This window comes from Salvelinus fontinalis, chromosome 6 (genome assembly GCF_029448725.1).
Source record: "Salvelinus fontinalis isolate EN_2023a chromosome 6, ASM2944872v1, whole genome shotgun sequence".
NCBI classification, from domain to species: domain Eukaryota; kingdom Metazoa; phylum Chordata; class Actinopteri; order Salmoniformes; family Salmonidae; genus Salvelinus; species Salvelinus fontinalis.
In genome coordinates, this window is record NC_074670.1 from 32,207,093 (window position 1) to 32,223,682 (window position 16,590).

At 40.0% G+C, this 16,590-nt stretch overlaps 1 protein-coding gene across 1 annotated transcript in view; it reads right to left on the bottom strand.

The window, feature by feature from the left end:
* Positions 1 to 8,676: 8,676 nt before the first annotated feature.
* LOC129857689 (uncharacterized) overlaps positions 8,677 to 16,590 on the bottom strand; it is a 29,011-nt gene continuing 21,097 nt past the window's right edge. The window contains exons 15-17 of the mRNA XM_055926182.1: positions 13,110 to 13,264; positions 10,167 to 10,449; positions 8,677 to 9,143 (exon numbers count right to left, since the gene is read on the bottom strand). Coding sequence (XP_055782157.1) covers positions 8,999 to 9,143; positions 10,167 to 10,449; positions 13,110 to 13,264 — 583 coding nt within the window. The 3' untranslated portion in view covers positions 8,677 to 8,998. The remainder of the gene's footprint in view (positions 9,144 to 10,166; positions 10,450 to 13,109; positions 13,265 to 16,590) is intronic.

Here is a 16,590-nt window from a genome sequence, read left to right on the forward strand (position 1 = left end):
CCTGTAACTATTCCCCAGGTCGTTGCTGCAAATGAGAACGTGTTCTCAGTCAACTTACCTGGTAAAATAACGGTAAAAAATAAAAATAAAAATAAATAAATAAATAAAATAAATAGAATAAAAATGTATTTGATGTATTCATTTCAGCTGTCATAGTTTGAAGAAACAGTATATGATTGGATTGTGTCTTACATATCTAGGATCTTAATTTGAGACAGTTTGCTACAGCGGGAAAATCATCCTACAGCAACAGTATATGTTAATTAATTATTTGGATTATAATTCATACATTTGATACATTTTTTGTTAGTCTGACTTTTTAAAGTGGAAATTACAAACTTTAGAAGCATTTTCAAACCTCGAATACACAATAAGCTTGCATTTCCTGCCATGCAGGAACATTTTCAGCAGAAAAAGAGTGATCAAATTAAGATCCCATATCTGTACTTACATAATGACAGAACGCTTGAGTAAATACAGCAGCTGAGATGTATTGCCTGAGACTTTCTCATTTAGTACAGTCTCAAAGTAACAGATGTCCCTGATGGGGATTTTTGTAATACAGAGTTGAAGTTGAAATGCTTTGTTGCTGCCGTTTACGCCAGAGTGAGTGAATGAAGTACATAGCTAAATCATTAGAAGGGTATTCATGATTTGTTAGCACTGGAGGAAGATTTGAGCAATTTGGTATGTACTGTAGTCAGTCACGTAGGTGTTTTAACCAGTTAGGCTGCTGATCTAATTGAAGGAAAGTGAAAGTCTTTTCACAACCCTAATCCTGTACTGTCCAGTCAGTCTTTGGAGTTGAGCACATACTGTAGGTATGACAGATTTCACTACCTTTCTCAGGAGAGTTATACATTTTACATGAGCTATTTTCTGTCATTTAGCAGACACTTACAGTGCATTCATCTTAAGATAGCTAGGTGGGACAACCACATATCACAGTCATAGTGTCACGGCCGTCAAAAGGTGGAGACCACTAAATCTGAAATGTCATAGACTACAAATTTCAAGAAAGGATCACTCTAGAGTCAGATGTTAACAGAATATGTAATTTAGCCTATTAAACACAAAAACTGTTTCAAGTGAGATACAGACTGGTCTGGTGCCGAAAAAGAAAGGAAAGTCTTCACCCATATTTAATTTGAACAAAAAAAGTAGCGTGTAGTTCTAGGTCTAGGACTTAGCTACACTCCTAAAAGGTAATTAACTACTGAAAACACTACCAGTATTTTCATTTAGTTCAACTACCACCAAGCTACTGCAAAATATAATTGAACTATATCTAGTTCACTAGTCCCCAACACTAGGCAGGTTTCCATTGACCAAGGTTTATTCGACAAAAGCAATGTCGCAAAAAACATTTCTCCCGGACACAACAGCAGGACATTAAACTTTGGTTTACTAGTTCACAAGTGACACTATGTTAATATTTTGTTTGTGAAGATGTCAGACCATAAGTCTGTTTAATAAGGCGGATATTGCTGAAGATAACATGAAAATACATTTTTAAAAAGGGAGTCTTACCAGTTGGAGCATGGTACCCATACATCTCCACTTCACAGAGTGTTAGAATTCTGTTCTGACCTGGTAGAACCAGTCACATAACGTCCTTCTTCACCTGATGTCCACAGAGTGAGATATCTACCTGCTGGACTGGATTTAATGACCCCGGCCTTGAAGAGAAATAATAAGTTATCCTAAAGGAAGAGTCTGCTATAGAACAGTAGAGTACGCTCTTAGAGAAAAAGGTGCTATCTAGAACCTAAAAGGGTTCTTTGGCTGTCCCCATAGCATAACCTCTAAAGAACCATTTTGGTTCCAGGCAGAACTCTTTTGGGTTCCATGTAGGACCTTTTCCACAGAGGGTTCTACATGGAACCTAAAAGGGTTCTCCTATGGGGACAGCTGAAGAACCCTTTTGAAACCCTTTTTTCTAAGTGTATACTTATCATATACACTGCTCAAAAAAATAAAGGGAACACTTAAACAACACAATGTAACTCCAAGTCAGACTCTTGTGGCCTGCTGGAGGTCATTTTGCAGGGCTCTGGTAGTGCACCTCCTTGCAGTAAGGCGGAGGTACCGGTCCTGCTGCTGGGTTGTTGCCCTCCTACGGCCTCCTCCACGTCTCCTGATGTACTGGCCTGTCTCCTGGTAGCGCCTGCATGCTCTGGACACTACGCTGACAGACACAGCAAACCTTCTTGCCACAGTTTGCATTGATGTGCCATCCTGGATGAACTGCACTACCTGAGCCACTTGTGTGGGTTGTAGACTCCGTCTCATGCTACCACTAGAGTGAGAGCACCGCCAGCATTCAAAAGTGACCAAAACATCAGCCAGGAAGCATAGGAACTGAGAAGTGGTCTGAGTTCATCACCTGCAGAATCACTCCTGTTTTGGGGGTGTCTTGCTAATTGCCTATAATTTCAACCTTTTGTCTATTCCATTTGCACAACAGCATGTGAAATTTATTGTCAATCAGTGTTGCTTCCTAAGTGGACAGTTTGATTTCACAAAAGTGTGATTGACTTGGAGTTACATTGTGTTGTTTAAGTGTTCCCTTTATTTTTTTGAGCAGTGTACATTGAACCATATCAGATGATTACTCTATTCAAAGAAATACAACAAAGCATGTCAAATTATATATCTGTCTTTACATGATAGCGTAGACATTTATCTAGCTTTGTGATGTGTGTAATCAAAATGTAATGTCATCAAAAAAAACACAGAGCGGGGGGGGGGGGGTTGTCAAACTCATTCCCTGGAGGTCCTAGTGTCTGCTGGGTTTTGGTTTTCCCTTTCAGTAAAGACCTAGGAAACCAGATGAGGGGAGTTCCTTACTAATTAGTGACCTTAATTCATCAATCAAATGCAAGGGAGGAGCGAAAACCCGCAGACACTCATCCCTCCGCATTTAAAGCAAGACTATAACCTGTGTTTGCGTTATTTACCAAATAAGACTGGGTTCCACGAAAGGCAATGTTTTCTGCAGGGAGATTGAACCTTTTACTGCAGTGGGCTAAATCAGGGTCACACCGAGTGTTTCTTGGTAGTCTTAAACAAATCTACTATGAAACAAAGGTATACACCTCACACACAGGGTTATGATCTTTAAAAAAAGAAGATACCTGTATCATGTCAGATATTGAAATGTATTACATTTTGAGGTTGCATCGCAATATTACACTTATCGCAGAAGACTTAAATATAACTAAACCGTTTGTCATAGAAACACCAGATTTGTTGCAGTTAAAAAATAAAAAAAAGTTTATTAATTATGAAAAATATTAATAACATTCCACCCATGAGGCTACTAGGTAATTTGACTGCAGGAAAGGGCTACACAATTAAACATTACAGTTTTGTATAACAAGCGACATTACGTGGACAGCATAAAGGAGACCTGGCCTTCCCAGTACGAGATGGAGTATAAACGTTTTCATAATTCTGTAGGCACTGTGAAATCAAATGAGCTGTCTTTAAAGTATGGAAACCAATTTCCGTAATTCAATTAAGTAAGGTGGACTTATGTATACCCCCATTCATTGGCATCCAATGTAATTAACAGAATAACAAGAAACTCAATACAAACAAAGATATGTGATTTTTATTCGTCTAAAACACAAAAAAAATATAACGATTAAACCATAAAATATCACATTTCAAACAATACAACTGGGAAATATGCTAATAAACCCACTAACTAGTTTTAACACTCCATTTACTACATTAAGTTGATGAAAAGTTCATCTTAAAAGTACAGAGAACTAAGTCATATGAAAACATAGTTAGTTGATAAGCTAAATAACAGTCATCACACTAATCAAAGTCAAGTCACGACAGTATACAAAATATATTTCAGCTAAGATACTTATTAACATTAGCAGTGGGAGAGGTAGAGGCTAGCTTGAAGGAATTAAAAGTTATAGTAATCAATTACTTTTCTACCATGGAAAGACCTCAATTTCAGTTTCAGTTGTAAAATCTGTTAGGCTATTGCTATATAAGTATAATCTTTGTATATGAAACATTCTTATCACCATACAATATGGTGTTTCAGACACCAATGGAAAAAAAAAATTTGTATACTCTTTACAATACATATACTCTGATGTGCTTGCTAAGACTTTCACTACATGATGCATTGTCCTCACGAGTTTGGCAAATTAGGTTTAATTTAAAGCCTTTTACAGCATAAACGGTGTGGCCATAGCGTTGCCTTGGCAGTATTCATTTCAAGATAGTGTCATAGTATTCACTTCCAGACAACTTTCAAGTGGTGATTTTTCATCTTTTGACATCTTGTTTTATTAAGTACAATTAAAATACATGCTATGTGTCACGTCCTGACCATAGTGCTTATGTGTTTTGCTTGTTTTAGTGTTGGTCAGGACGTGAGCTGGGTGGGCATTATATGTTGTGTGTCTAGTGTGTCTGTTTCTGTGTTCAGCCTAATATGGTTCTCAATCAGAGGCAGCTGTCAATCGTTGTCCCTGATTGAGAATCATATATAGGTGGCTTGTTTTGTGTTGGGATTTTGTGGGTGGTTGTCTCCTGTGTCCGTGTTTGTGCCACACGGGACTGTGACGGTTAGTAATTTTGTTGTTTTGTATTCTTGTCTAGTTTTCATGTCATTAAATTATGGAAACTTACCACGCTGCACATTGGTCCTCCGATCCTTCTCGCCTCTCCTCGTCTGAGGAGGAGGACGACTTAGACTGCTGTTACACTATGAAAACAAATTAACATCTCTACTATTATGTCTAAATGAGGATTAAGGCATGGGCAGTATAGAGTATATGGGTATTTGGAGCTAGCCATGTGATGGTTTTTTAATAGCATCAATACCTTTGAAACTATTTATTTGAAGTTTTTCAATAAACGTTAATGTCTTTCAACTTGTCAACTTGTGCAATACATTAGGAGATAAAGCGTTCTTCATTTCACCTGTCACATTATTTGACATTATGAAGCTTACCAAAGTTCCCCAGAACGATTGAGCGAGTCACGTCTGTGTCTTTAAATAGCGCAACGGGAGAAAGCAGGAGCAGGTGAGTCCAGCTGTGTATTGACAGGGGTCGTACAATAGAGCAACCAACACAATCTAAATACATTAGAGCAACCAACACATTCTGCAGAAAATTACATTTTGATCAGATGACAACGCTATTTGGCAGCCACACAGGTAAATGAGGTAGTCTTTTTTTTACAAAAACAATGCATGGCCATCATATTTCTAATGTTTATCATAAATGATCAGAGGCCGTCTGAGCTCTTTTAATAAGGTCATTACTACTAAAAAGTGTCTGTTCCAGGTGCTTAGGAGTCAAAATAAGAATACTGGAAGAAATAGAGACGAGCACAATGTTGTAAACAGGAATAGATCCAGTGGATTCAGAAGCATGGAGGAGGAGGTGTGATGGTGCTTTACTGGTGACACTGACAGTGATTTACTTAGAAATCAATGCACACTTAACCAGCATGGCTACCACAGCATTCTGCAGAGATATGTCATCCCATCTGATTTGTACTTAGTGGGACAATCATTTGTTTTTCAACAGGACAATGACTGAACACACCTCTTGGCTGTGTAAGGGCTATTTGACCAAGATGGAGAGTGATGGAGTGCTGCATCAGATGACCTGACCTACACAATCACCCGACCTCAACCCAATTGAGATGGTTTGGGATGAGTTGGACTGCAGAGTGAAGAAAAAGCAGCCAACAAGTGCTCAGCATATGTGGGAATTCAACAAAAGAAAGTCACTGACATTGTCACCAGCAAAGGACCTCCATGCCATCACCTCCATGCTTCATGGTGGGAAGCACACATGCGGAGATCATCCGTTCACCTACTCTGCATCTCACAAAGATACAGCGGTTGGAACCAAAAATCAAAGATTTGGACTCATCAGACCAAAGGAAATATTTCCACCGGTCTAATGTCTATTGCTCGTGTTTCTTGGCCCAAGCAAGTCTCTTCTTATTGGTGTCCTTAAGTAGTATTCTTTGCAGCAATTCGACCATGAAGGCCTGCTTCACGTGGTCTCCTCTGAACAGTTGATGTTGAGATGTGTCTGTTTCTTGAACTCTGAAGCATTTATTTGGGCTGCAATCTGAGGTGCAGTTAACTCTAATGAATTTATCCTCTGCAGGAGAGGTAACTCTGGGTCTTCCTTTCCTGTGGCGGACCTCATGAGAGCCAGTTTCATCATAGCGCTTGATGGTTTTTGTGACTGCACTTGAAGAAACTTTCAAAGTTCTTAATTTTCCGGATTGACTGACCTTCATGTCTTAAAGTAATGGACTGTTTCTCTTTGCTTATTGAGCTGTTCTTGCCATAATATGGACTTGGTTTTATAAAACAATCACCTGTATACCACCCTTACCTTGTCACAACACATATGATTGGCTTAAACATATTAAGAAGGAAAGAACTTTGTTCATTTTCACAATGTCTCTCGTTCACATCTGCTTGTAAATGTCCGAACTCACCAAAAATGATATTGGTAGCTCCTACCTATACAGTGCCTTCAGAAAGTATTCAGACCCCTTGAGTTTTCCACATTTTGTTACGTTACAGCTTTATTATAAAATTATTACATTGTTTTTTCCTCTCATCAATCTACATAAAATACTCCATAATGATAAAGCAAAAACTGCTTTTTAGAAATTGCTTAGTATTCAGACCCATTACGAAGTACTTTGTTGAAGCTCCTTTGGCAGCAATTACAGCATCGAGTCTTCTTCGGTATGATGCTACAAGCTTGCTATTTGGGGAATTTATCCCATTCTTCTCTGCAGATCCTCTCAAGCTCTGTCAGGTTGGATGGGGTGTGTTGCTGCACAGCTATTTTCAGTTCTCTCCAGAGATGTTTGATCGGGTTCAAGTCCGGGCTCTGGTTGGGCCACTCCAGAGACATGTCCCAAAGCCACTCCTGTGTTGACTTGGCTGTGTGCTTAGGGTTGTTGTCCTGTTGGAAGGTGAACCGTCGCCCCAATCTGAGGTCCTGAGCACTCTGGAGCAGGTTTTCATCAAAGATCCCTCTGTACTTTGCTCCGTTCATCTTTCCCTCGATCCTGACTATTCTCCCAGTCCCTGTCGCTGAAAAACATCCCCACAATATGATGCTGCCACCACCATGCCTTACCGTAGGGATGGTGCCAGGTTTCCTCCAGACGTGACGCTTGATATTCAGGCCAAAGAGTTCAATCTTGGTTTCTTCAGACCAGAGAATCTTGTTTCTCATGGTCTGAGAGTCTTTGGGTCCCTTTTAGAAAACTCCAAGCGGGCTGTCACGTGCCTTTTACTGAGGAGTGACTTCCACCTGGCCACTCTACCATAAAGGCCTGATTGTTGGAGTGCTGCAGAGATGGTTGTCCTTCTGGAAGGTTCTCCCATCTCCACAGAGGAACATTAGAGCTCTGTCAGAGTGACCATTGGGTTCTTGGTCACCTCCTTGACCAAGGTCCTTCTCCCCCAATTGCTCAGTTTGGCCGGGTTGGCCAGCTCTAGGAAGAGTCTTGGTGGTTCTAAACTTCTTCCATTTCAAAATGATGGAGGCCACTGTGTTCTTGGGGACCTTCAATGCTGCATAATTGTTTTGGTACCTGTAACACCCATAGTTGTTTAGATGTCTTAGGTTTATAAGAACTGAGGTTGGGGCGTTCTTATACTTTAGTTGAACTTTACTCCGAAGTATGCTGGCATTACATAGTTCACAGCGTATATCACTCCTACTCTCTGGCTACTATAAAATATGGAACAGGAATCCCACAGTACGAACACACGGACTGGATTATGGCATAGTGTTCACAGCATACGGAGTAAAGTTCAGATTAGTCCCTTCCCCAGATATGTGCCTCGACACAATCCTGTCTCGGAGCTCTACAGACAATTCATTTGACCTCATGGCTTTGGTTTTTGCTCTGACAAGCACTATCAACTGTGGGACCTTATATAGACAGGTGTGTGCCTTTCCATATCATATCCAATCAATTGAATTTGCCACAGGTGGACTCCAATCAAGTTGTACAACCATCTCAAGGATGATCAATGGAAACAGATTGCACCTGAGCTACATTGAGTCTCATAGCAAAGCGTCTGAATACTTTAGGACTAAAGTTCGATACCCGAAATTAAGCATATAGGTGAACATGTTTCTTTGTTAAAGCTCAACGCAGAATAGCCGCATGTGTGCGTGCACTCCGGAAATAATTAGGGGCAAATATCCTTTTTAAAATGTAGATGTTCCAAAAGGTCTGCATCAGTGGCTTGTTGGCTATGCGTGGAAGCCAGGAGATGCTAAACATGTTTATGTTAATTAACGGACAATTATAGACCGGACATTATTTGCATGACCATCGCTGGCTGACAAAATGTAATAACCGCCACGGCCCTAGACCTGGTCTCGTCATCTGAGTAACACTCAGCTATATATGAATGCAACTGGTAAATATTTGCTTATTATTTGTTAAAATATGACGCCAGCAAATAATAAAGCTGCAAGCAAGGAAGTCATCTGCAGTAATCCCGACCATAACCCTACGTATTTTAAGGAGAAGATAGGGTTACACCTTTAGAGGGAACAGAATACGGCAAAGACTGGATTATTGTTAAAAGTCCAAAATTGACCTATTTACAGACTACAAGCACAAACAACCAAATACATAAGCGAAACCTTCCAGATCCAAGATTTCACCTTTAATTCATTTGAACATGATAGCAATAGTATTACAGCATTATATGTATTTCTAAGTATGATAGATAACCATCTAACCAATAATTAGGATATGGAATAAATTCTCCAAAAGTGCACCAAATTAGTTTTTGTATACTTAAAGTAAATGCTTTTTTTTTGGTAATAATTAACATACTGAAAATATACAAAAAAATATTAATTATTTTGTAAGACAATAATTTAATTAAATATTGCAGGGTGCTGTTAACAGTTAATGATCTGATTTAGTTACATGTAGGCCCAGTCCCCTACAGGGGTGACCCATACACCTCCACCTCACACAAAGTCAGATACTCCTTCCTCCCTGGAATGACCACATTGACATATCGACCCTCCATGCCATTACACTGGAAGGTGCTTGAATTGTCACCGGAGATAGAGATCACAGCACACCTGCAGGATAAAACAGAAAAACACTACTATAGCAACTGCTGATAGCAACTTCTGCTCAATTCCAAATGGATATTGTTTGAACTGCAGATGGCCACTTTAATTCGCAGAGATAGGGGCTAAATAACAAAGTAGACACCCGCCACTGTTTTGGTAAAAATCTGAGGGATGAGACTGGATTAATTTAACCTCTTTCAAATTCATAGGCAGAGCTATGGATGCAAGGACTGACCAACCATGATATCAAAATTATAGTTTTAACAATGTTTTGAGGCTATAAAAAAATAAATGTTTACCTTGTTTTAACTAGGCAAGTCAGTTAAGAACAAATTCTTATTTACAATGACGGCCTACCCCGGACGACGCTGGGCCAATTGTGCGCCGCCCTGTCACGGCCAGATGTGATGCAGCATGGATTTGAACCAGGGACTACAGTGATAACTCTTGCACTGAGATGCAGTGCCTTAGATCGCTGAGCCACTCTGTGTTTGTTTAAATCTGCAATGTTTACAAACATTGGAGCAAAACAAGTTTATATTTTGGGTTCTGGTGACAGTTAAACTAAGCTCATGAGGTATTTATGAGTAATATACTTCAAGAATCAATGGGTATAAATTGGGCTCCCGAGTGGCGCAGCATTCTAAGGCACTGCATCTCAATGCTAGAGGCGTCACTACAGACACCCTGGTTTGAATCCAGGCTGTATCACAACCGGCCGTGATTGGGAGTCCCATAGGGTAGCGCACAATTGGCCCAGCATCGTCCCTAGGCCGACATTGTAAATAAGAATTTATTTTTAACTGACTTTCCTGGTTAAATAAATATAAAATTTAAAAGTATAAAAATCACAGATTGCCCATTTAAGATACCCATTAAGTAAATTAGGCAGGATAAATTAACTAATATGGTTATAGCCCCACCTTGCCTCCTGATTGGCTAGGTTGGTTTTTCATAATTTTGTGCTTAAACTCATCTTTAAAACACATAGAAAGTTAAATGGACCTCAACTCTCATAAAGTAATTCACCTGGGATTGTTGATGCCGTTGTTTTCCAGGGAATTTCCAATGCGAATCTCAGCTCCATTGAGTCTGCTGGGAACACTGTCGACTGTGTTGGTGATGATGATGGAGAACACTTTGTAGGTCTTCAGAAGGTCCACCCTCCACCAGGCATTCATGTCCTGGTGTGTGTGGGAGCAGGACCCACTTGTCCAAATAGCATTGCGGTTACCGTCAATAGCATTGCCTGGAATGCCAAACTCGAACAACGACGACTGGGTGGCCTTTCCAAATAGAGCCACATTATCTCCTGGACAAAATAGAGCATAATGCACAATAGCTGTCATCTTACCAAACAATTGTTTGAACTTGTGTGAGGATATTCATGCACTGTAAAGTTCTGACACACATATTCTGACCAAATAACTATTCATAAACATAACTAAAAAATACATGTTGTATAGGAAATGATAGACACACTAGTTCTTAATGCAATCGCCGTGTTAGAATTCTAAAAATAACTTTATTACGACATCCAGCTTAGGTATAGCGAGAGAGTACCCAAAATCTGGGCGCAAACGACTATTTCACATGTACGACAGATATATGAAATAACATCATAAAATGGGTCCTACTTTTGCTGATCTTCCATCAGAATGTTGTACAAGGGGTCCTTTGTCCAGAACAATCGTTGTTTGGTTTTAGAACGGCCTTTTTCCCTCTCGATTTAGCAAGCACACTTGCCAAGTGGCGCGAATCTCTCCATCGTCAACAAACTCAGAGAACGGACCACGGCAAAACTCCCGAAAAAATTTCAATAATCTGATTAAACTATATTGAAAAAACATACTTTACGATGAAATTGTCACATGTATCAAATAAAATCAAAGCCAGAGATATTAGTCGTCCATAACGACAGCTTATCAGAAGGCAAATCCAGGTCCCTTCTCGTGCTCTCCAGAAAACAGGAAACTGGTGACACGTCATGCCAAGAGCTATTATTCAACCCCAGATCAAGTTACACACTCAATTTCTTCTCTCACTGCTTGTCGACATCTAGTGGAAGACGTATGAAGGGCATCTAAACTAATAAATATCAAGGACTTTAATAGACAGGCCCTAGAACAGTTCATCGATTTCAGATTTTCCACTTCCTGTCAGGAAGTTTGCTGCAAAAGGAGTTCTGTTTTACTCACAGATATAATTCAAACGGTTTTAGAAACTAGAGAGTGTTTTCTATCCAATAGTAATAATAATATGCATATTGTACGAGCAAGAATTGAGTACGAGGCCATTTAAATTGGGCACAATTTTCCCCCAAAGTGAAAACAGCGCCCTCTGTCCTCAACAGGTTAAGAGTGGATAAAGTTTAGACTATAATTACAGAGAATATAACTAAAATTGTACTTATTGCATAATATTCATAATATATACTGTGCATTCGGAAAGTATTCAGTCCCCTTGACTTTTCCCACATTTTGTTACGTTAGTCTTATAATAAAATGTAATAAATAAATACAAATCCTCAGCAATCTACACACAATACGCCATAATGACAAAGAGAAAACAGATTTTAAGAAATGTTTGTAAATGTTAAAAAAATAACTGAAATACCTCATTTACATAAGTTTTCAGACCCTTTGCTATGAGACTCGAAATTGAGCTCTGGTGCATCCTGTTTCCATTGATCATCCTTGAGAACTTGATTGGAGTCCACCTGTGGCAAATTCTATTAATTTCACATGATTTGGAAAGGCACACACCTGTCTATATAAGGTCCCACGGTTAACAGTGCATTTCAGAGCAAAAACCAAGCCATGTGGTCGAGGGAATTGTCCGTAGAGCTCTAAGACAATTGTTTCGATGCACAGATCTGGGGAAGGGTACCAAAAAATATCTGCAGCATTGAAGGTCCCCAAGAACACAGTGGCCTCCATCATTCTGATGTGGAAGAAGTTTGGAACCACCAAGACTATTCCTAGAGCTGGCCGCTCGGCCAAACTGAGCAATCGGGGGAGAAGGGCCTTGGTTCAGGAGGTGACCAAGAACTCGATGGTCACTCTGACAGAGCTCTAGAGTTCCACCAATCAGGCCTTTATGGTAGAGTGGCCAGACGGAAGCCACTCCTCAGTAAAAGGCACATGACAGCCCGCTTGGAGTTTGCCAAAAGGCACCCAAAGTCTCTCAGACCATGATAAACAAGATTCTCTGGTCTGGTGAAACCAAGATTGAACTCTTTGGCCTGAATGCCAAGCGTCACGTCTGGAGGAAACCTGGCACCATCCCTACGGTGAAGCATGGTGGTGGCAGCATCATGCTGTGGGGGTGTTTTTCAGCGGTAGGGTCTGGGAGACTAGTCAGGATCGATGCAAAGATGAACAGAGCAAAGTACAGAGAGATCATTGATGAAAACCTGCTCCAGAGCGCTCAGGACCTAAGACTGGGGTGACGGTTCACCTTCCAACAGGACAACAACCCTAAGCAGCCAAGACAACGCAGGAGTTGCTTCGGGACAAGTCTCTGATTGTCCTTGAGTAACCCAGCCAGATCCCGGACTTGAACTCGATCTAACATTTCTGGAGAGACCTGAAAATAGCTGTGCAGCAACGCTCTCCTTCCAACCTGACAGAGCTTGAGAGGATCTGCAGAGAATAATGGGAGAAACTCCCCAAATACAGGTGTGCCAAGATTGTAGCGTCATACCCAAGAAGACTCGAGGCTGTAATTGCTGCCAAAGGTGCTTCAACAAAGTACTGAGTAAAGGGTCTGAATACTTATGTAAATGTGATATTTCTTTTTTTATTTATAATAAATAAATGTCTGAAAAACAGTTTATGCTTTGTCATTAAACAAACTATTTAATACATTTTTGAATAAGGCTGTAATCTAACAAAATATGTAAAAAGTCAAGGGGTCTGAATACTTTCCGAAGGCACTGTATATATGAAATATATTAATATAAGTTCTTACCAGTTGGGGCAAGGTAGCCATAAACCTCCACTTCGCAGAGTGTCAGAAGTCTTCTCTGGCCTGGTATAACTACAGTCACATAACGTCCTTCAAAGCCTGGGTCAAAGTCCAAGGTGAGAGAACCACTGGCTGGAAAGGAGGCAATTGTTTTTGCCCTGAGAGAGAAATGGGTTTTCACTGACCTCTGTCAAGATACTGTATCATATACGATATAACTTTATTTAAACAAGACACAGGAGTCGATATAATGATATCTACAACTGTGCCTCTGGTCTGGTGGTAACCTGTGAGTGGGGTTGAAGCTTTTCACCAGCGTTAATGGATTCTATCTGTCTGGCCTGCATGGGTTTTTTATGCACAGTATGTATACTGTTGTCACTAATTTAACTTTGCAAGGATATAAACAGTAGCAACACATTGCACATAGCATCCCTTTTTAAACATCTTGACTCACAGAGGGTTTGGAATGCCATCATTCCCAGAATTACCAATGTGGATCTCAGCCCCGTTGATCCTCTCAGGAACAGAATCCCCTCTGTTGGTGATGGTGATGGAGGTGACTATGTACTTATCAAGCAGGTCCACTCTCCACCAGGGGTTATCCTGCCACTCAGTGGCAGTACAGGACCCCAAGTCAAAATTTGCATTGCGGTTCCCATCAATGGCATGATCGGCATCACCAAAAGCTGCCCACGGATTTTCAACAAGGGCGGCAGGGTAGCCTAGTGGTTAGAGCGTTGGGCTAGTAACCGAAAGGTTGCAAGTTCAAATCCCCGAGCTGACAAGGTACAAATCTGTCGTTCTGCCCCTGAACAAGGCAGTTAACCCACTGTTCCTAGGCCGTCATTGAAAAATAAGAGTTTGTTCTTAACTGACTTGCCTAGTTAAATAAAAAATGTTAAATGTAAGTCGCTCTGGATAAGAGCGTCTGCTAAATGACTTAAATGTAAAATGTAAATGTAAACAAGGCTTGACTGGGTAGCTTTTCCATGCAAAGCAAGGTTTTCTGCCGGAGGATAGAATTGTTTATTTGTGTGTGATAAGGATTGTGTGTCATAAGTTAAACAAGACAAGAGAACTGATACCATTTTCACTGTTGATAACTATAGGCCTTTTCCTGTCAATATAAAGGGCATCATATATCTAGCGGTAACAAGAAGAGGTAGTGTTTACTTGGAACAATGGCACCACAGGGCGTTCCTAGAAGAGCCAGCAAGAGGAAGAACATGGCTTGTCTCATTCTCCTGGAGGGGAGACACAGAGCAAGTCAGTGGAGAGAATACGTAATAAGACAGCAGGCACAGTAAACAGACACAGCAGTCAGTTCCATCAAAAGCACATAAGACTGCAATAAATATAACAGCGTTTTGTGTAGTATAAGATTTCAGAAAGGTGTTATGTCCAAATGGGCTTTTCTGGTTCAGAAAAACAGGAGTGCAGTTTTTATTGTGTGAAAAAATTACACAAAAAAATTATTCCATGTATTACGGTTGTGGTAAGGATTTTAAAAATTATAATAAAGAAAATAAGTCAGTATATCACATTGGTAATCTATACAAACAAAATAAAATAAAGGCAAGAACAGAATAGTGGAAAAAGAGACTTCATTGATGATGTCTCAACTAGAACATTTAAAACAATTCAAAAGGTGAGGTATTAATATTGTCAAATCCTCTTACCTTAAATCCTCTTACCTTAAATCCTCTTACCTTAAATCCTCTTACCTTCACTGCTGATGTTGATGTAGGTAAACGTTCTCTAAACTGGATTAAACGGAGGTATTTATACACCAGTAACCAAGTCAATGAACTTGTCATATTTGATGTTTTCTACGTGTACAATCAGGGTCACACAGTGTTTTTCTTGGTTGTCACAAATGTACTTTGAAACCAAAGTATACACCTCACACACATGGTTATGGGTTAAAAAAACAAAACCCCTGTACCATGTCATAAAGAGTTGAAATGTATAAAATGTTGAGTTTACATTCCAATATTACACTTCACAGAAGACTGAAATATTTTTTACAAATCTGTTTGATTAAGAAACACTGGATATTCGGCATTACAAAAAAGTGTATTAATTGTGAAATTATGAAAAATATTAATAACATTCCTCCCATAATGCCAAAGGAGGGAGCGATTTGGTAATTTAACTGCAGGAAAGAGTTTAAATTAATAATTGAGTAATACTTTGGTAATCATGACCAATCATTGAGATAAATAACTAAAACATGATTACAATTTATGAGATATACAGTGGCGTGTGAAATTATTCACCCCCCTTGGCATTTTTCATATTTTGTTGTCTTACAACTTGGAATTAAAATATATTTTTTGGGGCGTGTGTATCATTTGATTTACACAACATTCCTACCACTTTGAAGATGAAAAATATTTTCTATTGTGAAACAAACAAGAAATAAGACCAAAAGACAGAAAAATTGAGCGTGCATAACTATTCACCCCCCCAAAGTCAATGCTTTGTAGAGCCACCTTCTGCAGCAATTACAGCTGCAAGTCTCTTGGGGTGTCTCTATAAGCTTGGCACATCTTCAAGGCAAAACTGCTCCAGCTTCTTCAAGTTGGATGGGTTCAGCTGGTGTACAGCAATCTTTAAGTCATACCACAGATTCTCAATTAGATTGAGGTCTGGGTTTTGACGAGGCCATTCCAAGACTTTTAAATGTTTCCCCTTAAACTACTCGAGTGTTGCTTTAGCAGTATGCTTAGGGTCATTGTCCTGCTGGAAGGTGAACCTCAGTCCCAGTCTCAAATCTCTGGAAGACAAACAGGTTTCCCTCAAGAATTTCCATGTATTTAGCGCCATCCATCATTCCTTCAATTCTGACCAGTTTCCCAGTCCCTGCCGACGAAAACAACCCCACAGCATGATGCTGCCACCACCATACTTCACTGTGGGGATGGGATTCTCGGGGTGACGAGAGGTGTTGGGTTTGCGCCATATATGATAGAATTTTCCTTGATGGGCAAAAAGCTCAATTTCATAGTTTTATCTGACCAGAGTACCTTCTTCCATATATTTTGGGAGTCTTCCACATGCCTTTTGGCAAACACCGAACGTGTTTGCTTATTTTTGTCCTTAAGCAATGGCTTTTTTTTCTGGACAATCTTCCGTAAAGCCCAGTTCTGTGGAGTGTACGGCTTAAAGTGGTCCAATGGACAGATACTCAAATCTTTGCAGCTCCTTCAGGGTTATCTTTGGCTGCTTTGTTGTCTCTCTGATTAATGAGCTCTTTGCCTGGTCCATGAGTTTTGGTTTGCGGCCCGCTCTTGGCAGGTTTGTTGTGGTTCCATATTCTTTCCATTTTTAATACTGGATTTAATGGTACTCCGTGGGATGCTCAAAGTTTGATATTTTTTTACAACCCAACCCTGATCTGTACTACTCCACAACTTTGAAAAGCTGTTTGGAGAGTTCCTTGGTCTTCATGGTGCCGCTTGCTTGGTGGTGCCCCTTG